The following is a 25,607-nucleotide window of genomic DNA, read 5'->3' as shown; positions in this document are numbered from 1 at the left end:
TATGGAAGGAAGTGGTCGTGCCCTAATTTTGGATACTACCCCTGCCGGAGGGACTGAGGAAGGCCATGCAAATATGTCTGGTAGCCTGTCTCCGGTTCGAGATTTGAACCCGGGATTTCCCGGCTACGAAGCAGGACGAGACGTTCGATTCTTCATTTGTTCAGATTTTTCTAACTTCTCTCCGAAACATTTTCGGTTCTGTGAATATTTGAACTCTAAAGATGGCATTTAGTTTTCTAAGCGTTAAAATAGGCAGTTGTTGAAATTTTAGATATGTTTGTTGGCAAGACTGATTGCGCGTTGAAATCTTGACAGTTTTTAATCAAAATTTTATCGAGTTGGAGGAGGTGTTATTGGAATTTTCATGTATGTTGCCAGCACTGGTGAGCTAATTGAAATAGGTCGGCGGCTCATTTTCCTTTGTCTTCGCTACCCTATGACTCCCCAGCGAAGAGAATAGACATCCCCAAATGTTGTTGAGAATGAGGTAGAAGGAAAGTCCATCATTTCAAGGAATTACTACCGTATTTAGTAGTAAATCTTCGTGAATTACTGCGGATCCGGTCTACATTTGTGGTATTTCCATTCACTTTATTAATACAGCATATTTGTACACCAATCGCCATGAACCACACAGGACTAGTCTTCATTTCCTGTTGCTAAGTCTTGTGCGTGCAGTTGATCTCACTGTCCTTTTTTCGCCCGTTAATTGTTTGCCAGTTCTTCCTTCAATACTCTGATATTATTATTTATCTTTCGTAGTCTTCAGTTGTAAGGGCAACACTGACATTATTTTTCCTGATGCCTGTATGTCATTCATATACAGTCGGTGAAATCTTGATCGTCTGTATACATTTAGATCATTTGTGGCGAAAATTATTTCTTGTTAAACATCAATGATTTATTCTTCTTCTGTTCGTCAGTACAGACAGTATAAGAACATACTGTCCAACAGCGACTCTTCCTATGACTGGGTGACAGAATGTTGGTCGGGTGCGTTACGTTCCACGATGTAGTGGTGTTCTGGTTTGTGACGCCTTGTGGTCTGTCACAACCCAGAAAACCACATTCAACATCGTCAAAGACGTGAGAATCTCCCTGTCAGGTATATTGATTGACAGAGCCGCACACAGCACATCAACAGTTTTTCCAGATTTATACTCCTCTCTTTTGGAGATAATATCCACCTACTCATCATTCAGTCTGTATCATCAGACTAACCTCTGCGCATGCGTGATGATTGTTCAGCGGAAAGGAGGTCACGTGTGTTAACTATTTTCCACCAACCACCCCCTACCCCCAGTCATCCCGTTCGCTGGGATGAACGGTAATTATGTAGACCTAAAATGACAGGGGTGAGATTACAGGCGGGAAGCAAAGCGACGATATTGTCATGTCGCAATCAATATCAGAACTGTAATTAAAAACCCAGGCGACAGCGCACTGCAACTAAATTCCATTCATTTGTAAAAATGGGCCCGAAGACTCGTCCCTTTTCCTAGCAGACGTCAAAATGTTGTCCAACTCCACCGGCGTTGAGTCACATGCGATCAAAAAAATTCTCCGCTTTTGTATAACCTGAACTTACATCACCGTGTTTTACGATGTCCTGGAGAATTTCTGTCGTGTTCATCGTGTGGCCAGGTTAGGTTATGTTACATGAGGAATGGATAGATTGGGCTGTTTGTTTCCAAGTTCAGAAAGGGCTTCAGTGGCCAAAAGGGCATAAAATCCCCAATGGGCCGTATGGGCCTAAATATCCACGAGGGCCTAAATGGCAGTGGTAGATCCTCAAAGAGACGTGGTAAGTGTCTTCTTATGAATCGCCGATCTGAAAGCCCTCTTAGACATGTTGGAAGCATGTGTGGACCAAAAAGCATGCCGCCAACAATTCCTGCACAAATTAAAAGTCATTGCTGGAAGCTGGATTCACTTTGCCATAAAGTCATTCATTGAAATTTATTTTTAGCTAGTATTTCGAAAATGAAACATTTGCAACCCCATTGTCATAGGAACATTTTTTTATTTTTGATCCTGGAACAGGCACACAAAGTTTGTAAACATACTTCTGACTCATCCTTTATACATGTACAGACAACCAAACTGCAGTAAATTGAAGTTACAAAAAGAACATGATGAAATGTATTATTTTATCAAATTTTAGAATAAATTATGTGGTGCACAAGTACCACCCATGAATGTGAATCTTACAGAAATTGTGCAATATACTAAGTTCAAAATAGTATATATATAAAATAGTAATTGTACAGGGGCCAGAATTTGGTTTTCCACTCCTCAGGGAACAATGTAAATAGGAGCATCTTGTGGTGTAAGAGATGAAAATGGAAATCCATAGCAAAGTGCTTCATTTACAGAAGACAGGTACATGGAAATCACTTAGTTGAACATTAAAGGGATGTTACTACGACATATGTTTATTATATACATTGGTTACAATGAACAGTGTATGATGTAATTTAGCTTAGAATATTATACATAAAAAGCAAACTCAATTAACAATAAGAATTTTTATAAACAAGAATATAAAGCATTTTAACTTAAGTAACATTGTGGTGGTATGTTTCATCATTTAAAAAGCCAATGTGAAGATGGTTGTCTTCTGGGTTGTTGCACCGTGTAGTCTGGTATAAGTTTACCAATGTTTCAGAGTTCCATGCTACCTTCATCATCAGGGTGATCATCAATGCAGGCAGCATGGACCTCTGGAATGTTGGTAAACTTATACCTGACTACACGGTGGAGCAACCCAGAAGACAGCCATCTTCAGACTCACTGCCATGAAAACCTCAAATCTTACTAAAGCCTATGTGTTCTGTTTAGTTCATATCATGGTGCAACAGTGGACTTTCACAGCCATTGCCTTAATGTTGAATGCCAAGCTCTGGGTTATATCAAACTGGAGGTTTTCAAATACCAAAAATTAAAAGGCCACCAAGAGTAACTTCTTAAAAGAAAAGGTGTGAAATTATGCACATTCGTTGTTAATGGGTTCAGAATACAGACAAGTTGTTTTATTATTCTAAACACTCTCTCCAGGAGGATCTGATTTGAAACTCCAGAAAATCATGAGTATATAAAATTCAAAACAGAAATACTTAACTGGGACAACACAAACTGGACCTAAGTATGAAAAATCCACAATTAGGGCTTCATTCCTTTAGTAAGTGTACCTTTCCAGTATGTTGTGAACATTTTGAAATCTCCTGTTTTGACACTTTGATATGTTGTGATTCAGACCATCTGGAACCTTGTTCTATATATACATCCACATTAAACTCATGATCCTAACACTGAGAACTCATTCAACTTCCATGGACTACACTAAACAGAAAGGACTGCTGTGGGGTTACATGCAACCACATGAAGATTCCTATAAGACTTCTACACACATTGTGCAAATTTTATTAACTGCTATTATGTAGATCATGGGAACACCGTAATACTCAATTGCACACTCCAACAAGTAGAACAGAACAACTGCGTTGCCATTTACTGCCTGGAAAAGCAAACTTACCAATTTCTTACAATACCACTAACTATTTCCACGTACACACAGCTTAATTTAGAAAACAGTTGCATTCCTTCTGTATTATTGCTGCATAATTTATTCTAAAAATGCCACAAACACTTTCCAACAACGACATGGCTAGAAGGTTATAGTCACATTAATAATATAAAAGTGGTCTGTATTTCTAAGTGTAGAAAGGATTAAAATCTGTGAGAGACATAAATCAACAATAATGATATTGCCTAGGCATCAGAACCACAGTCCAAAGAATGGAAGTGGACCCCAAGTCTTCAATTCTAAACAGATTAATAATGAAACAGGATGGCCATGTTGTATAAAGTTAAACACAATACTGCATGATTCATTTTAATCCAGTATGATAAAAACAAAGGTATGAGAAACAACATTAGAAGGCATTCAGTTACAGCAGCAGTGTGTGTGTCCTTAATGTTCTCACTTAAAACATTTACTATCATCAAGGCAGTTACAATTTCTATGTTATCATCTTCCAGCTCAGTTTCTTATTAATCATTCATCATTTTATGTAACTTATTACCACAGCTTCTCCAGCTTGTGAACAATATTTTCTTCCCATACCTTTTGAGCACACTATAATATTCTCTGCTAAAACTACAGTGATTGTAAGAATTCAAGATTGTTAGAGGCATAGAAATAATTCAAATCTGGAAGAAGAATATTACAATAGAAACAGGCAAATGTTTTATATGTTCCTTGGAATTTTAGGGGATTTGCTTCAGATGTTCTGAAGACTGGTGTCTTTTATCAACCATCACATAATTTGAAGAAAGGATTCAATTTATTAAACATCCCATGTTTCTGGTTTCTGATCAGTTTCAAGCTAGATACTCAGTTGCTTGTAATTTTTAGTATGCTTCTTTTACTTACAAAAAAAATGGTAATCTGTGCCTCTAGTAACTTCACCTCTAAACTAAAACTTTTGTCACCCCTCAGCTCTACAACTGTAGTATAATGCACGAGAAGTTTACTTTTAAAGCACAGGTTATGTACCAATCAGTGCACTATTTCTCTTATCATTTAACACTTCCTAAAACAATTAATTTTACTATAAATTACTTCCTGTGTCTCATGTTAAGGAACAGATAACAATGTCCTTTCACTCAGCACACTCAAATAAACAAAAAGTATATTTCCAAGTCCTTTTGTCACATTTTTATTTTATTTTCCTTATATGAATCATGCATCATGTACCTCTGGATTTCCTTCCTGAAGATTTATTTTTGATAGACTTCCATTAGAACCAATCACCACATATTGTAGTCTGTATCTTCAGCCTCAAACGTCATAAAGAAGCCAAGCAAAGTTGCATAGACAACCACATTCCCTGCCAGAGTAAGGTAGCAAGCTCCCCACTTTATCTGTAACAAATACAGGCATCTCTGCTCACTAGTAGTATGATTCATGCAGGCGAGTGGTACCCAAGTGCTGATAAATGAAATCCCAACACTCGTACCAGGATTTGAACCTTGTTACACAGGCCTGTAGCTGCCAGTCACTTTACGGACTGAGCTCACACATGTCCATTCAAATCATGTTAATGATGTATGTCGAGGCATGATTACAAACGAGACTCCTATCACATCAAAAGAAACTTCTGGGAAGAACATGACCTCCTTTTTTAAGTCTTTTATCTGTATACAAAAGGTATCAGGTTTTACCTATTTCTGTGCAAAATAATATAAATTAAATATACCTACAGATGTCCAACATGACCTTAAAATTTCATACTGTCATCATGTTTGTAATTTTTAACATTATAATATATATATATATATATATACACACACACACACATAAATTCTTGGGAGGGTTTATAAATAAAATGCCATATGAATCTAATAATCACTATCAAAAGAAATACAAAAACCTGAATAAATGTTATGCTGTCTTTGATGATTGATGACTGCATGGAAATACAATACACCAGATGACACTAATGTTACTTCCACCTCTCCAAAGTTCACACAGTGGCCATATTTACATCATCATTAAATTAAAAAGTGAAAATCACTATAAATATAAAATAAGCACAATAAGGTGATAATTCTAAGAGGCAATTGTGCATGTTTGGAGAAATTCAATGATGTTAAACTTACCACTGGTTCATGTTCTGGAGACCTAGCCAGGACAATGGGTAGTGCAAATGAAGAGACTACAAATCCCATTGTTAAAAATATAGCAAACTCATATGCAGCTGTGCTACTGGAGCCAGAATTCTCTATGTAACGTCGAGCTATGAGGGTTGGCAGAGGGGACAGAACATAAAAAAGTACCACAAAGAATGTCCACCAGACTCTGCAACAAAACATGTAAATAAATGCATGACTCAGTATGTAAAATGAAAACTCAGGAAGTTCCAGAAAACAGACAATGAATACAAGAATTTTAGATATAAATTTCACATTGTATTCACAATGAAACAAGTGAAAATATACTTAGTGCAAACACAACCAGGTTCCTAAATTAATGAAGCTGCTGTAAAATATTTTCAAGTGGTCTCAGTTCAAGTCAGGATGCTTCCCACACACTATTTCATGGACTGAACTACTGGAACAGACTGCCTCCTAGTTCAATACCCCTCAGAATTCGAAAATCAGTGGGAAAATGTGGATGGGAAAGGCACAATGGTGTATGTTAATTTAAGGTGTTTGGTGTACATTTCATTTCAAAAGTAGCTGCTATTACTTTGGTCTCTGAGCAGTTTAAATCTGGGTCATGCTTGCGACCATAGAGAATATTTTATATTTCCATCTACCTCCATAAATATATATAACACTGTAATTTCACCTGTTTTGCATACATATGAAAGCTGAATACACAATATTAAGACAGATATTAAGGAAATAAAATCATCTGGCTCAAGATAAGGTACAGTAGAATGTTTTTTGTGAACATAACAATGAAACTTTGGGTTTCATAAAGGGCATGGAGTCACTAACTGGGCAAAAACTGCTTCCTGGAATTAGATAATGTCTTATTCTGGGAATACAGATTATACACAATATTTTTCAAATATTGGATGAGTTTTGTGTAATGGCTAATTTCACACAATCTCAATGAAAACAGATATGTTGACTCATTCCAGTTGTCAAACAGGTGTTCACTTAACTTCAGTGCCCGTCTCAGAAGAAATCTCCATGTGGCAGTACCATCACATTTGAATAAGGGTTAAGATGAAACTTCATTGGCTCAAAGAACTAAACTCATGCCAATCTATCACTTGCTGGGAGCAGAGAACTAAATGCTATCAAGACTTACCACACCACTATTTGGAGAGAATATGTACATGATTAACAAATTCTATGTGAATGCACTTACTTGTAGTCAGGTAAGGCACACCCTAGTATTACTAGTGTCATACCAATTGAACCAGCAAAGGCCAAAGTGACAAGCCTAAAAGAAAAAGAAAAAACAATCATTTTTGTCAATAAGAACAGAAATGTGTCTTGGTACAAAGGTGATGCATCATACTTTAATAGCATTACAACTAAACTGTGATCTGCCAAGATGTACCATTCATCAAGACTAGAATCATCCTGGAATTTCATCAACCAGTTATTGACAAATCATAGCATTTAACAATGAATACGATGAAAAAAAATTAACTTACCCTGTGTGTTGAAGTACAGACATGAAAAAGAAAAGAAATATTCATTACTACAAAACAAGACTGTTGAATTCATGAAAAACAAAACCACCATTAGTTCTCTGTAATTTAATTAATGATTTTCACAGAATGTGACTTGATTTTAGTGAGGCTTAACATGGAAGATTCATGACCTCTATCTTCAGTTCCCCAGACTTCACAGTTGTTCAACACCAATAACTTTTTTGACGTAAATACGTCTCTCCCCCCAAGCACCTAGATGTCACACAGCAGGACAGCTTTACTTCAGTTTTTACTTTTGCTGCTTTTATTACTGTTCTTAATTTTGCTGCCTCTTACACAATATAGGTTAGGAGCAAAGAATGTCAGTGAAGCCAAGTGTCTGTATCAAAAACTAATTTACAGAAATATAATGAGAACAAGTGAACCAGCAATGGCTTTTCAACAGCATGTTACCACGTAAATATACTAAGAGAAACTTATTCTAAATAAATTCCAGCATGGACAGGGCAAACATCGTAACCAAATCAGTCTGCAATGCTACTTAAAATTTACGTCGTCAGTCATTATATTTATGCCATTGAAACTCATTTCATATACAAGTAAAAGAATAGAAACTCGCACATATCATTATACCAAAATAATATACATACTACAATCTTATGACATCATTATAACATTTTGATACAGCATACATAACAGAACCCCCCATTACAAGTACTATCATCATTTTGCAACCCTAAAACATGTGACAAAGCTGCATGAAGTAATATTTATATAAAGTTGATCTGTATTTAAACTTTAGATGTTTAATATATGCCACAAAGTAGTACTAGGTAGTATAATTATGACATTCCCACTTGAAATAAGTAATAATTACCTTTAACACCAGCCATATTTGAAACATATGACAGAAGATGAGGATTACGTCATGAACCTACCCTGTTGCCTTATTTACATTATTTGCCATTCGAAAAGTGTTGATCAATGAAAGTTTCTCACAGTTTCTATATAACATTTTTGGAAAAATGAAATCTCATGATGGTGCAACTTCATAACATACTTAGCTGAAAGTTAGAGGTATTACGCATTTATTTTAGGGTTCTGTACGTTTAAGAAAGTCACACAAGGTCGCCCAATAAGCAATATTTGTATTTCGTATTGTGTGTAAACAAACAATATTTCTTTAAAATGCGAAATCTTTCTGTATTTATGCTATTGCTTCAAACAGTTTATGTTCATATTTCGGGCAGGATTACAAATTATTTGTTTCTCTGACAAAATGGCGTTGGAAAAACAAAATTGTTTCACAGGTTTTAGTACTATTAGATACGGTGAATGTTCTATTAACTCGTTTGTTGTGAAAACCCTCTAGTAATTCATTGTAATGCGTGCACAAACATGTAAATATGTTTATACCATAAAGTTCAATAACTGATGGACTTTAATGGTATTAATACTCTGTGTTTCAGCATCCTGTAATAGATTGGCAACATCGCAAACGCATTGTGTGGAGTCAGGAGATTGGTGATTGCTGTGTTTGTCGTGTATCGAAGTTTTGCGACATTTAGAAGATAAATAATGGCAGAGGGACGAAAGTAAGTAACGCTAAACAGCATTTGAAGTTACCAAATAATATATCGCATGCCAGTTATTTATATATGTATTGTAATGTATATATTGTGGAAAACGTGGTGGGTCCGCAGAAGTTCATCAAATTTACGTTGTCATCTTCCCGTTGCTCGATTGTTTTGGGAAGCCTGCCTGAAAGTTTAAACGTTAACATTGTATTATTCCTTCTAATCCTGATTTATATTTAATTTTCCGTTTTCTTATTTCCAGTTGTAGGATATTCAGATCTAAACAGCGGAATTAACATTTGCCAACAATGGCCCTGGACTAGTTAACGATAAAAAAATCGTTGACGGAGTGGTTGATTAATATAATTTGATACTAATCAATGTAAAATTATCTTAAAATAGGGAGTTATTTGCTTAGTTCTGCAGGGCTAACCGTTCTTTGATCTGTACTTCATGTTAGGTAGAAGGAATGTCAAATTGAGAAAATTTTAAATTTGTATTGTTATAAATGTACTTCAAGGTTTTTGCTTGCGGAAGATGGCAGAGCAAGTATTTTCATTGGAGACAATAATGTGATATTGCAGGCAGTATTCTCCACTGGTGGTAAAATTTAGTGTCTGGGGAAGTAATTACTGTAGTTAGATTTGTGGCCTCTGGTGGTTTTCAACGCTGACAAACTCTTTGTGTGCCATCATCTGTATACTTGAATCTTATCCCAGTTTGATTACAATGCAATAAAATCCACGTGCTGCTGTCCTAGTACATAGGTGATGTGATTTTAAATTAGCCATTAGGTCATTAGAGTTTGGGATAATTCTAGGTGTCTCTCTCTCTCCTCATTTCATCTTTCTGTTCAAATTTTTTCAAAGGCCATAAGGCTGTGGACTATTCATGTAATGGTATTAATAAAATACTGTTTGCCACATAGGAAGTAAACTATTCTGATATGGGAAGTCATATCAAGAACATTGAAAATGCATGAGCTTTGAGGTTTTCACAGTAAAGAATATGTAGATTATAGTCTTTTAGTTGTGATTCTGCATGTTTTTGTAGGGGGAATGGTATACTTTCCATATTTAGAATAGACATTATATGGACTTCCAAAATGTTATTAACTATGTGTGGCATCACAACCCAGAAGATCATGATTATTTCATTTCTTAAAAGTAAAGTAAAGCTGCCCCACTATATGCCATGTAGGTGCTGGGGGGGGGGGGGGGCAGAGGAGTTATAGTTCCTGCTCATTCTAGATGGTGGTGATTGGTTAGTGTCACACCCCGGCTGCACTTTACCCCCAGGAAAGGACCCCAGCACCCATTGGATAGGAGGTTGGGTGGACTGCCTACAGACTGGACAACCGGGGTTCAATCCATGATGGGGGCATAGGATTTTTCCTCTAGCCTCTGTGTCCGGACTGGTTCTGGGGCCCACCCAGTCTCCTATCCAATGGGTACCATGGTCCTTTGCTGGGGGTTAAGCACGGATAGGGCGTGATGCTGACCACTCTCCCCCATCTAGTTCTGAGGTCAAGAATGAATGGGAGCTATACCTCCTCTCCCCCAGGTGCCTACATGGCGTATAGTGGGACAGCAATTATACTTTTTTACAAAAATTGTACTTTTATAGAATTTGAATAAATTTCACTGACAGAAGCCATAATTTTTAATCTGTAGTATACTAGATGGATGTTATAACTTTGAACATGATATGAAATTCCCTTTATTACATACTTTGGTAAACCTTCAGATAACTCTGACATGGTTGCAGATCCATGCTGCCTTCTGTGCTTTAATCTGAGGTTGTAATGCATATAAAAAGAAGCTGGTTTTATTATATTGCTTTAAAGCAGAACAAAACTTTTGAGACTAGCTGAAGATTAATGCTAGTTTCAAAAGTTCTTGTTGTACTGTCTTGTCACACATAATGAATTCGTATGCAACTTGTTTTACAGTCCTGATGATTTGGCAACTGCAATTCTGCGCAAAAAGGATCGTCCTAATAGACTTGTTGTCCAAGAGGCAGTTAATGATGATAACTCAGTTGTTGCCTTGTCACAGGTAGGTGTATATTATAAATGCTTATTCAGTAATTACTGAAATGTTTCTGTTTTAATATGAAAACCTGTTCCATGAAATACAATTAGCTGCTCCAGAAAATAAAATCTTACTCCCTTGTCTCTCTTCCCATGTATTTAGCACAAGATGGATGAGTTGCAGTTGTTTCGAGGCGATACAGTGCTGTTGAAAGGCAAGCGAAGAAAAGAAACTGTTTGTATTGTGCTGTCAGATGATACTTGCCCAGATGAAAAGATTCGAATGAATCGAGTTGTGAGGAATAACTTGCGTGTCCGCTTGTCAGATATAGTTTCTGTACAACCATGTCCAGATGTTAAGTATGGCAAGAGGATCCATGTGCTGCCCATTGATGATACAGTGGAAGGGCTTACAGGGTATGTACCTCAGCTGCAACATGGTTTTTCAGAATACAGTGGAACCTCTTTTAACTGATCTATATGGGGGAACCGTAGGTCTGATAAGCCAATAAGTTTGATGAACAAGAGGAAGGGGAACATGGTCATGGATATGAAAAAATAAGTAGAAGACAAAGATATAATTAGCAAAGTTGAAACAAACACATGTAAATCATTGTTATAAATACTGAAATACAGAGTGTCAATACAGATATTTCTCGGCAGATGATGCTGAAGTTTCGCGCACACAAACCGACGGCAAAAGAGTCAGTCGTGAGTGCTGTTCGAGTAAGTCCCTGTGTTAAAATAGTGAATTTATCAGTCATTCTGAGATTTGCTTGCTTGCTGGTAGAAACTGATGCAACCGAGGTGGTTGAAATTCGGTCAGTTAATGCAGGAGTCGGATAATCAAGGGTCAGTTAACGGAGGTTTTACTGTAACTACTTCTGTCAAAAATGAAATTGTTCTTGTTGTGACATCCATTCTTATAAGCTGTAGCTAAATAACTCTTCTATTTTAGAACATTTTTATACCGTGTGGTTATTTTCACTTCAGTACCATTCTGTCTTTATCGTATATAATGCACATAATACCATGTAAGTAATTTGGTTTGTGGTACATAGTTAAATAAACCGACAAAGACAAAATTCTGAAGGACCTGATACAGATTCTTATCTTGGCATTTGTTTTTAGAGTCCCGTAAATTAGGCTACAGCATTTCCCATTCTTGTCTGCCTGTCTGTAATCAAGCTGCCACTTCTCATTTAGTGCTGTATAACATCTCCAGTTGATACAGTAGGGTATTATTAAATAACATGAGAAACCAAGATAAATATTATAATCACATATTTTCTTTAGTGCTGGACAAGGATTCACATTGTTCAATAATTTACTTGGTTGATTATGGGATCCATGATAGGTGGTCTCAGTATTGTTTGCTGTAGACCCATGGCAGCTTTGATCCCAAAACAATGTGAATATTTTATTATTATTGTGCTTTAGCATGAGATCAAACTACCTGATGCAGCTGCATTAGATGTGGAGCTAATATTTTGGAGTTGGTGCCACTTCAGAACAATTGTAGATCTCGTGCAAGTAATGGCCGTCATTTTGATGATTCACCAGAACTGAATATATTGATGCCAGAAGAAGTCAACACATGGCCTGTATTTGTAGTCTGTTTTTACAAATTGAAACATTGTTTTACCCATAAACACAATACTCAAGGTCACAGTGTCTTATTGGTTTAGATTATTTTTGCAAAGAGGTATTTTACAGCAAAATCAAAGTGAACTGAACATTTGCAGTTTGGAAGGAGTTCAGAACACAGAGTAATAAATTTATTTATTGTGTATTGTTTTGCAATGTGAGAAATCACTGAGCTGTGGTTGAGTAAACATGTATGTGTGTCATGTCCTGTTGGTGTATGGGGCATGGATGTAATGCCCTGCAAAGCATTTCATCTTGTAAGTCACATTATTTGATCTTGGTTTATTAAACTTTAGATATGTTGTGGACACACTGAAGTGAGTATTCAGGTCAGTTTCTTTTGTTACATATATATTGTCTGCAGCCACTGATTGTGGGTTATTATAATCACACGCTTGTAAGATTTTTCAGGCTTGTAGGTAATAGAATTAATACAGACTCTTCTAGTCAGTAGAATATAGACTTGCCATTTGTTCAGCATGTGACCAACTCATTTTTATGCAGGAACCTTTTTGAAGTATATTTGAAACCATACTTCCTTGAAGCTTATCGTCCTATTCACAAGGATGATGCCTTCATTGTTCGAGGCGGAATGCGTGCTGTTGAGTTTAAGGTGGTGGAGACGGACCCTCCTCCATACTGCATAGTTGCTCCAGATACGGTCATCCATTGTGAGGGAGAGCCAATCAAGAGAGAGGTAACAACATATCCAACCCAAGTCATTATTAACATTTTTGATTCTGCTCTGTATTTTAACTGAAGATTATTAATCTGAATTGTGTAAATGCTCATGATACAGGAGAATACATCCTTTTAACTTTATTTTGACATTTCCTGATGCCTCAGGTATGTTTGGTATGCACAGCACTTCAAAGTTGTACAATGCTGTTGACAGAAATAGTTACATGTCAATACCTTTCAGTTACTTTGGGATGTGACCTGTTCTGTAAGTTCCTTATCACACGAATTTCCAGCCCAGACTGATTAGACTATTGAAGTAACATTATCTGCCATATGTGGGAGAGTTATAGGGCCATTCAGTGGCACAGTAATACTTCCCTCTCATTGGAAGTCTCATTTTTTGTGTTTGAAAAACAGGTATATTGTTTTACATAGGTAAACATGGCAGATGTAAATAGTGATGGTGAAAAAAGATGTCTACATGTTTTGTCATTCGTATAAGATGTATGCGTTGAAAATACAAAAAAAAAAAAACACTTTAAAACAGCAAAAAGTACTGAGCATGGGGCATTAGAGAAGCATGCAGAAACTCGGTGGTTTAAAGATTAATGCGAGGATGAGATGGATAAAACATGTAATGTGCATGGAGGGGATGAGAGATGCATACACAATTTTTGTCAGAAATCTTGAAGTGAAGAGCCCTTTTGGGACACCTTGTCCTAGATGGGATGAAAAACTTGGAACTGGTTAATAAAATCCAAGCCAAAGTTATGTTTTCAGACCTTAGGGTTGAATTTTTAGTTGGAATAAAGTATGATTCAAGACAAGATTTGTAGAAGTCGGGCAATAAATATTTTACATTTTATTTCTTGTGTATGATGTGTTCTTCAGTAAATTGTTACCAGTGTGTGAAATGGAATCCTCTAATGGTACTCAGCATGACTTATGATTAGTTTCTTGTAGAGAGGTCACCTTCCTATGCTTTGTAAGATGATTTATATTTGAGATGATTTTAGTACATAGATTCAGTTGTTTACACTCTTATCACCATTTAACTTGACAGGCAAGTAGTGTGTGGTAGTCTGATTAATCTGGGTGTTTGAGTTACATTTGCTACAGATGGTGTGCCTGAAATGTTTGATATATTTTATAACTTTCCATAGGAAGAAGAGGAGGCTCTGAATGCAGTAGGGTATGATGATATAGGAGGGTGTCGAAAGCAGCTTGCTCAAATTAAGGAGATGGTGGAACTACCTCTGCGACATCCAAGCCTGTTTAAGGCCATTGGTGTCAAACCACCACGTGGCATCTTGCTGTATGGTCCCCCTGGCACTGGGAAGACGCTGATTGCACGCGCTGTGGCTAATGAAACCGGAGCGTTCTTCTTCCTTATAAATGGTTGGTGAATAAATTGTACTATTTTCTTATTATCAGCATATTGTATGTCAGTTGCATCAGAATTTATAATTATGTGATAGAGATATTTGAAGTTTGTATAAAATAATAATCAAAAATGATGACTATGCAGGATTTGTGTCTGGTAAGGAAAAGGATCACTGTACCTAGCATATTGAAAGCTATAAGCTTGGCTGAGTAAGTTACCATAATACATATTCAATTTAACTCTGAAAATTACTGCAGGAATCTGTGCTTTTATCCAAGGAGAGTTATTACATAATGCTTACACATTTTTATATATATTTTAGGACCAGAAATTATGAGCAAGCTAGCAGGAGAATCTGAAAGCAATCTACGCAAAGCTTTTGAAGAAGCTGATAAAAATGCTCCAGCCATTATCTTTATTGATGAACTGGATGCCATTGCTCCAAAACGTGAAAAGGTAAAGTAGTAATGTAGTTTAAATTGACGTGTCTACCAGAAGAGGTGTGCTGTACCACCAGGTATTTTATTTTCACCATTGTCTTTGTTGCCGAGGTTGTTCGTAAAATTGTATTTGGGAATTGTAAGCACATACATTAATCCCTTCCATGTTATGCATCAGATATTTCACTTTAGCACATTTGTCATACTGGCATTTAAGGAGGTACCTAATAGAAATTTCCCTCACCATATCTCAACAGTTGAAGTTGTTCATGGCTTGTGAACAGTACAAACTGTACAGTGATATGGAAATGTGCCAACATAAAAGGTTTCTTTAAATGAAACCTTGAAAGGGTTAAATATGTGGTGTACAAAAAATGTTACCGTCAGATATGTATTCCTTTTTGTGCTTTTTGTCTATGATTGCCTGCTATTGAGTGTGGCACTCTCCTTTCTGGGGTATCTTATTTAAAGGTATTTATTAATTTTTATATAATGAACCCTTCTGTTGTCATGACTGCAGTGTTGTAGCTGATAACTATTATAATGTTTTAAAATATTTACAGACTCATGGTGAAGTGGAGCGACGCATTGTCTCACAGCTTCTCACACTAATGGATGGCCTCAAACAAAGTTCCCATGTGATTGTCATGGCTGCAACTAACAGACCTAACTCAATTGATGGTGCACTAAGGCGCTTTGGGCGCTTTGATCGTGAAATTGACATTGGCATCCCAGATGCAACTGGGAGATTGGAAATTCTTCGAATTCACACAAAGAATATGAAACTGGCTGATGATGTAGACCTGGAACAGGTATGTACACCACGTTGTATAATGAATTCTTGGGCCACCATCCGTGCTGGGTGGTTTAATGGAGAAAACAACAACTCCAGTACCCTGAGGATGAAGATTGTTCTCAAAATGGTGTCTTCTTCATTAAACTACCTGATGTGGCTCGTAGCCCGAGAAGAATTCATTATACTTAGTTGCGGTGAAAGCTTCAGATCATACTTCAGATTGTGTTTGGAACATCTTATATCATGCTATCCAAAACTTACCAGTAACTTGCTTCTCTACCAACACAATTTCTTGCATTTTTGGTTTTGGTTGGCATTGTTTATGTAAGTCTTGTATCAAAATTACTGGATACAGTGCTACGAAGATGAGTGACGTGTGTTCAGTTCGGTTAGAACCAGAAAGTTCAGACAAAATGTGGGTTATTTCAGTTTGATATAACCCAAGAATAAAATTCCATTTTTGTATTACAGCCATCCATACAGGGCTGCCACTTTTACCCAAAACTAAATTTGTCTGGAATATCACATTTATTGTTTATTACTTCACCAGTGAATTAGAATTTGGAAACGTGAGGCTGTTTTTTTTTGGAGATGCATTTACCTGTGTTAGTATATTTGGCAGAGCTCATAAATTTTAAAGAAACATTTAGAAGTGGTTTGTAATAATAGGGAAATTGTGTCTAAAGGAGCACTGATCTATAATCTCTGGTCATTTCAGATAGCTGCTGAGACCCATGGCCATGTTGGTGCTGACTTAGCTTCGCTGTGCTCTGAATCTGCTCTGCAGCAGATCAGAGAGAAAATGGATCTGATTGACTTGGAGGACGATCAGATAGATGCAGAGGTTCTTAGTTCCCTGGCTGTGACAATGGAGAACTTCAGGGTGAGTACTATGTCTTATTGGATGATAATTAAATTGCCATCTTTACCAGTTCACTTTATGCATGTTTATTTCTGTGCTTGACAGTACGCAATGAGCAAGAGCAGCCCAAGTGCTCTACGCGAGACAGTGGTAGAGGTGCCCAACGTTACCTGGGAGGACATCGGAGGTCTTGAGAATGTCAAGCGGGAGCTGCAGGAGCTGGTACAGGTCAGTGTTGCAGCTACTATTGTGAGAGGTGCTTAAGCGTTTTAAAATTTTAGATTTGTTGACAAGTAAGCAAAACCTGCAGCAAGGAAGATCTGAAACATGGAGAGGTGCTGTATGCACCCATTGCTCTTGAACTTTGCTTCAGATTACATCATGAGGAAGTTCCAAGAAAACAGAGTTTGGAAATGAATGGGACACATTAGCTTCTTGTCTGTGCTGGTGGTGTTAACGTATTGGGTGAGACATAAATAAAATTGGAGAAACATGCAAATTATTTTAGTTACTAATAGGGGAGTTGAACTTATAAATTTGTACTCCTCCCCCAGTATTGTCAGGTTGATTAAGTTGAGAAGAATGAGATGGACAGGGTATGTAGTGCACATGGATGGGACAAGAGGTGTGCACCAGGTATTGGTTGGGAAGCCTGAGGGGAAGAGACCCCTGGGGAGACCTAGACGTAGATGGGAGGATAATATCAAGCAGGATCTGTGGGAGATAGAAGTTGAAAGTGGATTTTGTTGACCCAAAACAGATCGGTGGAGGGCTTTGGTTAACTCAGTGATGAACCTTTGGGTTCGGTAAGCCATTTAGTTAGTAGGGGAGTTGGTTTAGAGGTAAACACAGAGAAGACTATCTTTATGTACTTGTCTCATCACCAGACTATAGTACAGAATCATAACTTGACTTGAAGGTAACTAATAAATCTTTTGAGATCTGGGAAGGCTTGTGTATTTGGGGATGATGGTAATAAACCAAAATTGCATTGATGAAATGAGAGCAGATTAAATTAATGCAGTGGCCAATTAATGACAGCATCCAAAGGTTGCAAAATCTTGGCCATCATACTAGTGGTTACAAGATCGGAATTCACCCTTTGTGTTATATATCCACAAAAGCTGTCTAAAACTAGCATGGTGCACTTGCATAACAAAGGCCACATTTTCCACACCATATTCAACCATTGGAGGTTGAGCTTCTCAGTCATTCATGTTTTTGAACTCTTACAATAATTCCTGGTAAAAATTTGTCTTTTGGGAGGTGTTTCTTTCTCTTCTCCCCCCTGAAAGTTACAAATGGTGGCAGTTTATGACCATCAGCAATGATTCCTTGCATCATAGTGCATTACTGCTTATCCGTGCCTGAGGGTGTATTTTGTAACACACAAAAACCAGCAAAGGAGAAGAAATATGGAGACAAACTCAGTACATCGACTATTTCAATTTTTCTTTCTTTCTCTCTCTCAAAGAAAAGCTGCCAACAATCGTGTCATCATCTGACTGCATTAAATAAAATATGAGTGCATCCCTGTTGGTTCCACACATGGATTCCAAGATCATTGTGTTAGTAGCATCATATTCATATCTCATCTCTGATAGTGTGAATTTACATATGATGTAGATTATGAGAAATTGCAGGGTTGTTTGTCCGTACATAACAATGGTAAACATATTGGATTATGTATGTGAGAAGAATATGGCTGCATTTATCAGTGCATGAAGAATGACTGCTATCTGTTTATCTTGTAGTACCCAGTGGAGCACCCTGACATGTTCCTCAAGTTTGGTATGCAGCCTTCACGTGGTGTGTTGTTCTATGGCCCACCTGGCTGTGGTAAAACTCTCTTGGCCAAGGCCATTGCCAACGAGTGTCAAGCAAATTTCATCTCAGTAAAAGGACCGGAATTGCTTACTATGTGGTTTGGGGAGTCGGAGGCCAATGTTCGGGATGTTTTTGATAAGGTATGTATTTTGACAATGTGATGTTGAGTTGACTGGATTTTAAATGTTTGCATTATCAAATTAAAGCAGTTAGTTGACATACACTATTGAAATCATATGTCTGTCAAAACATGTTGTCATAACAGTCTTATAACATTACTTATCAACAAATGTTACTAGGGTGATTAAATCAAACATGTAGCATGCATGGAAAAAAGATTAAGTGGATTCAAACTTTTATTAGAAAGTCTTAAGGATGGCACCACTTGTGAGAAATTTCTATAGATGAGAAGGTTAACTAGAATGGAAAAGATGTAGGTTGTGGATTGGATGCAGGTCTCATGATTGGGGTAATTAGAGGGACGCTGTGAGAATTGTAATGAACTTCCAGGTGTCATGAAAATTGGATAATTTTTTCACCATCCGGGCAACTATCAGCTTGTCATGAAAATAATCTGTGACTGTATGCAGCAGCAACATTTAGGATTTGTAGCATTTGGGATGCCTGCCCAGACTTCCCTAAATCCTTGATTTCTGCCAGAATTCCTGGTGGTCTGAAAGATATGTAACTTTTTTAGTACAATCACACAAATGGAATTAAATGACAGTTCATATGAAAAACTATGTATCCAGCTTTTTGAAGAAACTTTCTACCTTCTGTGGCTAAGGTCATGGCTCAGCAAATGCACTCTTCTGCTTGCCCTTGATGAGAAAACAAAACAAAAAATTCTATCCATTAATACTCCTGTTCCATTCCCTTTTCTGAGATGCTGAGCAAAACGTTTGTAATTGGCATGGGTATGAGGGTTTTTGTTAGTGTGACGCTGACATGTTTAGATATTGGGATTTAGGAAAATGATTGGAGCAAAATACAGTTTGCCAATTTTTGTTTACCACTGTATGAATGATGCATCAGTTTCATTTTTATTGATTCAACGGGTGTAAGATGTTTAAAGCTGCTAGTTGTAGCGACTCACCTCTTCACTGTGCAGGTCAGATGTAATCACTTGTTTGTCAACAATAATATTCGCAATATTTTATGTCTTGTGTGTGATAGTAGGTACGTAGGTATGGGAGAATTATAGATTCGTGGGTGGGCACAGTACATTGTGTGAAGGAAATGTCTGGCCAGTAGAATAATTTTCAGACCAGTGAACACCCCTTGACTATGAAGTGTGTGCTCCTTCATAAACTTGGAGTGTTGCCAATATCAGTTTTCTGTTTCTATTTTTCACAATTAGGAGGTGAAATTGTTTCAAATTGTTGGTTAGAGTACAGTACAACCCCACTATAATGCGGGGGACGGGTAAACCTGCGTTATAGAGAAACCGCGTTATTACGGGAGTGCATCGGAAAAATTGGTACAAGTACTGTACAGTACGTACAGTATTGATAGACTATCGCCATTTAAGAGTATACATACTTATTTGACTATGTTACGATTAATTTTTACGGAAAAAGTAATAAATAATTAATTTGGCTTGCATTTTAATATACCATACTAAAATATATTATACTATTGTACTGTATTTTTTATTTACAAACAAACACTATGTACATGCTATTTATACACTATTACATGCTTTTTATATATCAAAATTTAGGTGTAAATTTAGCAATATTTTTGTTATCAGCGTCCGTAAAAAAATAATTATGAGAAACTGTATTGTACTTACATAAAATATGTTTCTTAGGTCACTTGCTTTACATTGCACTCTTATACAGTACAATAATACATATTTTGTATAATAATTATACACTTTCAATACTTTTTACGCTACTAAAATTATTTTTTTTCTTCTTTTGCTGCACTATGGGGGACATGAGGTACCCGCATTATATCCAGAACAGCTGTATAGCGAACCGCATTATAGAGAGGTTGTACTGTACTAACATTTGTCAGAATAAAACCTCCAAGCATTACGATATTGAGACTTGAAATGAAGCTGTACAAATTGAATGAACATTTGTAAAGTGGTATTATTTCAGTAACGTATTAGTGTTTATGAAAATACAGTGTCTTTGTGTCTTGTTGTGTTTAGGCTCGTGCAGCTGCCCCTTGCGTGTTATTCTTCGATGAATTGGATTCCATTGCGAAGTCTCGTGGTGGAAGTGTAGGAGATGCTGGTGGGGCTGCAGATAGGGTGATAAACCAGATATTGACTGAAATGGATGGTATGGGTGCCAAAAAGAATGTATTCATCATTGGAGCAACCAACCGTCCTGATATTATTGACCCAGCAATTCTGCGACCTGGTCGACTAGACCAACTCATTTACATTCCACTACCTGATGAGAAATCAAGGGAAGCCATTTTCAGGGCTAGCCTAAGGAAGTCTCCAGTAGCAAGGGTAATAAAGAATTTGCTTTCATATAAAAACCTTGTTGATCAGTTACTACTGTGCATTTTATTTTCATCTGAATATTACAGTGCCAGTACATTAAGTAATCTGTGACCTACAACTTTAGCCTCCCACGGTTCACATTTGTCATGCTGACTAGCAAATGATGCTCCATAGTTATGTGTGTATTCTGTATGTACAGTGTAGAAACATTATTTTGGATGGTAGTAGTTTGCAAAGAATGTCATACTAACTGCCTTCTTAGCTCACCCCGTTTTTTAAAGCATCTAGCCCTCTGTGGACTAGTGGTTAGCGTGCTCGCCACTGGACCCAAGGTACACTTGTTCAGACCCGGTTGAGGTTGATGGATTTTTAAGGGGTGATAAAAATCTGTAGCAAAACTTCCTTTGGAGGGGAAGTAAAGCTGGTGGTCCCATATAGATTTACGGCATGTAAAAGAATCTTATGAGCATGAACAAGATATTTTGTGAGCAAAAAATTCAGCGGCCCTTTCTCACCCATGTCTCTCCTGATTCCTACTAGGTGGCTGTAGGAGATTAAATCAGGATTGAATAGAAATTGTACAGAGGCAGTGGCTGGTCACTGGTCACTCACTATTCTCAAATGCACACTTCAAAGACTAGGAAACTTCTGAAAGGAAACAGCCAAGATCCTCTCTGGGTTGTAGAGCCAAGGAAGAAGAGAAGTTAAATTATGTGAACCATACATTCTGCAGTCTGGTCTTTCTTGTAGATTAGAGACACATTGTGGCTTTGCCCTTTATAGTCTATTGTCAAGATACACTCAGCAAGTTTTGTTCCACTAGGTTTTATGTGAAGGTAACTTTTCACACAATTTTGCATCAGTGTTTTGTTCTTGTGTGAACATTTCTGCCCTTGTGAAATATTTAAGTTTACTGTTTAAGAAATTGCTTTTAGAAATGGAAGTTGTATAGTATAATAATGGAAATCACCACAGAATAAAACAGCTGCATGTTTGTTTCTGTTACCTCTTACCTGTTATTTTGCACAAGGTGGCTGCTTCTGCTGGATGGATCATTAATTGTTGTTATGTTGTCCTTCAGGATGTTGACATGACCTATATTGCCAAGGTAACACATGGTTACTCTGGTGCTGACCTCACAGAAATATGTCAGCGTGCATGTAAGCTGGCCATTCGTCAGAGTATTGAAGCTGAGCTCAGGCGTGAGAGGGAACGGGCTAACAATCAGAACCTTGATATGGATGTAAGTTTCTGATTTGCTTCACATTCAGTTATAAGTTTCTTAAGCTCATCATTATGCAGTCTTTATAATAGCTGACAATTTTTGATAGAGATAAATTCTTCTATGGAGTTGAAGGAGTAAGATAGGAGATGCTCTTTTAGTGCTGGCTTAACTTGATTCAGACATTTTATAGCCTAGGTTTTCAGAACACTACCATTTGGACAGTTTACATTCATTGCAGCATGACAGAAGTCTCATGGCTGATTTAAAAATGCTTGTAGATCTCTGAATGATTTCTATTTCTGCTGGAACTGTACTGACACCCATGTTAATGAAAGAGAATGTTACACAGTAGTGATACAAAAGGAGCAAAAATCAATTTGTAATGAAAGGTGGGGGCACTTAACCAATATATGGGACTGTAGAAACACTGACAGAAGTTTTCTTTGGTGATTTTCCAGTTCCCAAAGTGAAGTAGCTTCAAATTATGAACTTAGGCATAACTAGATACATGTTAAATTAAGAAATGTCGACAGTATTATTATGTGTGCACATCATCATGGTGGTATGGTTTAGGTTCACAGAATGCTTTTGTAGTAGAATTTGAACTTAATAATTGTCTTCTTCATTGTTGCACATTGGCCCCAGAAATATTGTATTTCCTGGATATGATGGAATTATTGGTCTCTTAAATTAATCCCATAACCTTCAGTTTAAAATTGGCATCATATGCTGTTTATAGGAATCTTGTGTATTGAGTCTCTTGTACTTTGACAGTCTCACAGGATCATGTCATGTGTTTCATTGAACTCTTCTTTGGAGGGTATACTGGTAGTTGAATGTAAAAACCTAATAGTTAATTAGTATTGAAGTAAAAGAACATAATGTAGGTAGGAAAAATAGTATATTAATAACTTATTGTGTTCTGTCAAGATGGATGAAGAGGATCCAGTTCCAGAAATAACACGAGCTCATTTTGAGGAAGCCATGAGATTTGCCCGTAGGTCTGTGTCAGACAATGACATCCGCAAATATGAGATGTTTGCTCAGACACTACAGCAGTCAAGGGGTTTTGGAACTAATTTCAGGTAAGTTATATTACACAGTTTTCATACTCATAGGTCAGTGTAACATTTGTAATGGAACACCATTGTTTCCATGATTAAAGTATGAGAAATGATCTATCTTTGAACATGTTAGAAAACCTGTTTACTTTATGGAGTGACAAAACTCTCAGTAAGTGCTGCAAAATGAGATTTTTCCTCAATTGAGAATCTGGGTAACAGCAAATGTCAGCTGGTGGAGAATTTTATTGAGATGTGATTTATAGTAAAACAAAATTACTGGCCAAAAGATCCTAAATCCAGATCCCCCAATTCAGTGACAAACCTTCAGGTTCCCTAGACCATCTAGTTAGCTAGTTGGGTGGACAGACCATTTAAATTCAAGTATGACATTGTTTCAGATTTGTTTAAATATGTTTAAAGCAATGTAAGTTTTGGGGGGAAAATGCAAATGAAAGGAGAAATTGAGAATTAAGTATAGAATCTATGTGACTGATGCAACCTGTAGAAGGGAACACAAATCTGAAGTGTTAATAAAAATACTTGGATTGAACGTTAAGCTGGGAATGGTGGAAGTTAGGTAACAATCTGTGTCTTTGTGTTTATGCTCTGTTGAGGGAGTTGGATTGAGATTATGATGGACAGTTTTTAGAAAAGGAGGAAAAGCAGGAAAAATGGTGAGAGTTAATCCACTTTTTGAGGATTTGAATAGGAGGATAATATTTAAATGCTTTGTTGCAGATTCCCCAATGCAAACCCAGGCAGCAGTTCTCAAGGTGGAACTGGGGGAGATCAGGGAAATTTTCAAGATGATGGAGATGATGATCTCTATAGTTAAGTCATGTGAGTCATGAATAAGTGACACAATTAATCATCATGCATTATCATACAGTTGTAACCAAGTTGAGAGGAACTGTGGCCAACCAGTTTCATTAGCTTGAAGACTGTTGGGCACTTGTTAAGGACACGCCTTTATTAAAGTTTGGTTTGTGTGCAAGAGGTTGCCTGCTAATAGATGAGTATCTTCTTAGTTTTCACATTTGTATTTTCAATATAAATTCTTAACCCCGGTTGTTTTTTGTGGATTTATGTGATGTAACCTGACTTTTCTTATTACCTCTTTATGCTGGATTAGTGGCTGGTTTCAAGAATTTGATGATATTCATGCAACACCTCTTTAAAAAAAGTTTACACAAAATAGAGCCAGTTATGTTTCTGATGTTATTGTGATTTAAACCATATGTATTTATGTTTCAAGTTCAAATAACAAAAGGGTTCCAACTGGAATTGAAAATTTAAGAAGTTTGTTGTGTATTTAAGCAGTCTGATGGTAATTTTAGTGGCATAGAATATTTTAAATACATTTAACTTATTTTAAATGTGAAATACAGCTTTGAGTATAATGAAGTGGATATTCCTAAGTGATTTACTTTGTGTAGGTGCCTAGTTTCAGGCAGGTGGTATGTACTTTATGGATGTAAATGGTTGATTTGTCATCTTGATGCTGATTGAATTCCATGCAATGAGCTGATTTTTGTTCATTGCTTAACATGATGAAAATTTTCTATATGCCAAGTTCCCCAATAAGGTTAAAATAACTTACAGAATTTGTCAGTTTTCCTCATATCACCACTTGGTCACACTGTTCCTTATACTTGTTTCCTTGTCTTTTAGAATCCTTCATTTATTCAGGTCATATTATTCCATTAATTTCCAGATCCCAGTCCGATCCTGTATTAGAACTTCTTCACTGATACAACTAGTGAGAATCATCACTCAGACTAAGTTTCCCTTTGACTGGATCAACAACTACATGCAAGTTAAAAGTTCACATTTTCAGTACAAGATGTCGTATTGAGCTTTGGGTGTAGGGGGCAGACATATTGGCCACTTTACAAAATGTATAAAGACAAGTGTACATTTTTGTGCACTGTTCTGTTGATATTAAATGGATTGTGGAAGGTTCAAATTTAAAATAAAGTCATTATAAAATTTTCTGGTTTGTTCACTATGGTTAAAATATACACTTTCACCTTTTGGCATATTCAGTAAATGCCACCAACAGTGTAAAGCTCACATGTGCCATCTTTGTGGTAGACATCAAAGATCATATGTGGTATTGCTTATTAAAAGGTTATAAATGTAGTGCATGCAGTTGATCATCATTCTATTGATTTTTAGGTGGTAGTTTTTATGCTGAATGGGGAAATGTAATGCATGTATATGTAGAAGTAATGTTGAAATTTCAGTGGACACAGACTGTAAGTAGAGAATGCCATTGCTGCTTTAAACGTGGTTTTGCTGTATTAATAAGCAGTATGCAGAACCCTTGAAGACTTTGAAAAAGTAGGATTTGAGGTTTTCATGCCAATATGAATATAAATAATGGTGGTGTGAGGTTGTGCACCTAGACCACCAATTTTCCTTTGTGTT

The 25,607-nt window shown here is 36.8% G+C and overlaps 2 protein-coding genes across 3 annotated transcripts; one reads left to right on the top strand and one right to left on the bottom strand.

The window, feature by feature from the left end:
- Positions 1–2,419: 2,419 nt before the first annotated feature.
- LOC110839068 (leptin receptor gene-related protein) lies at positions 2,420–8,155 on the bottom strand. 2 transcript variants are annotated; one of them, XM_022082887.2, is made up of 4 exons: positions 8,056–8,155; positions 6,887–6,962; positions 5,665–5,863; positions 2,420–4,926 (listed from the first exon to the last, which is right to left on the bottom strand). In XM_022082887.2, exons 1-4 carry the CDS (start codon positions 8,069–8,071, stop codon positions 4,813–4,815), a joined length of 405 nt encoding a protein of 134 aa, XP_021938579.1. In that variant the 5' UTR covers positions 8,072–8,155; the 3' UTR covers positions 2,420–4,812. The 2 variants fall into 2 exon arrangements, with proteins under 2 accessions (XP_021938579.1, XP_021938580.2); XM_022082888.2 differs by lacking the exon at positions 8,056–8,155 and adding an exon at positions 7,179–8,020 and having other exon boundaries at positions 6,887–6,961.
- A 492-nt stretch (positions 8,156–8,647) lies between these two features.
- Positions 8,648–25,169, top strand: TER94 (Transitional endoplasmic reticulum ATPase TER94). Its single transcript, XM_022082876.2, has 14 exons — positions 8,648–8,773; positions 10,707–10,812; positions 10,951–11,204; positions 12,939–13,131; positions 14,279–14,513; positions 14,822–14,955; positions 15,503–15,751; positions 16,454–16,618; positions 16,703–16,825; positions 18,352–18,564; positions 20,586–20,894; positions 21,970–22,131; positions 23,044–23,198; positions 23,916–25,169. Exons 1-14 carry the CDS (start codon positions 8,757–8,759, stop codon positions 24,010–24,012), a joined length of 2,412 nt encoding a protein of 803 aa, XP_021938568.1. The 5' UTR covers positions 8,648–8,756; the 3' UTR covers positions 24,013–25,169.
- Positions 25,170–25,607: the final 438 nt, after the last annotated feature.

Source organism: Zootermopsis nevadensis, unplaced genomic scaffold (assembly GCF_977971745.1).
Source record: "Zootermopsis nevadensis isolate Lab colony 2312 unplaced genomic scaffold, Znev_1.0 Znev_ptg000029l, whole genome shotgun sequence".
Classification (NCBI taxonomy): Eukaryota; Metazoa; Arthropoda; class Insecta; order Blattodea; family Termopsidae; genus Zootermopsis; species Zootermopsis nevadensis.
The sequence above is the reverse complement of the archived record's forward strand: the minus strand, read 5'-3'. Positions and strand labels throughout refer to the sequence as shown.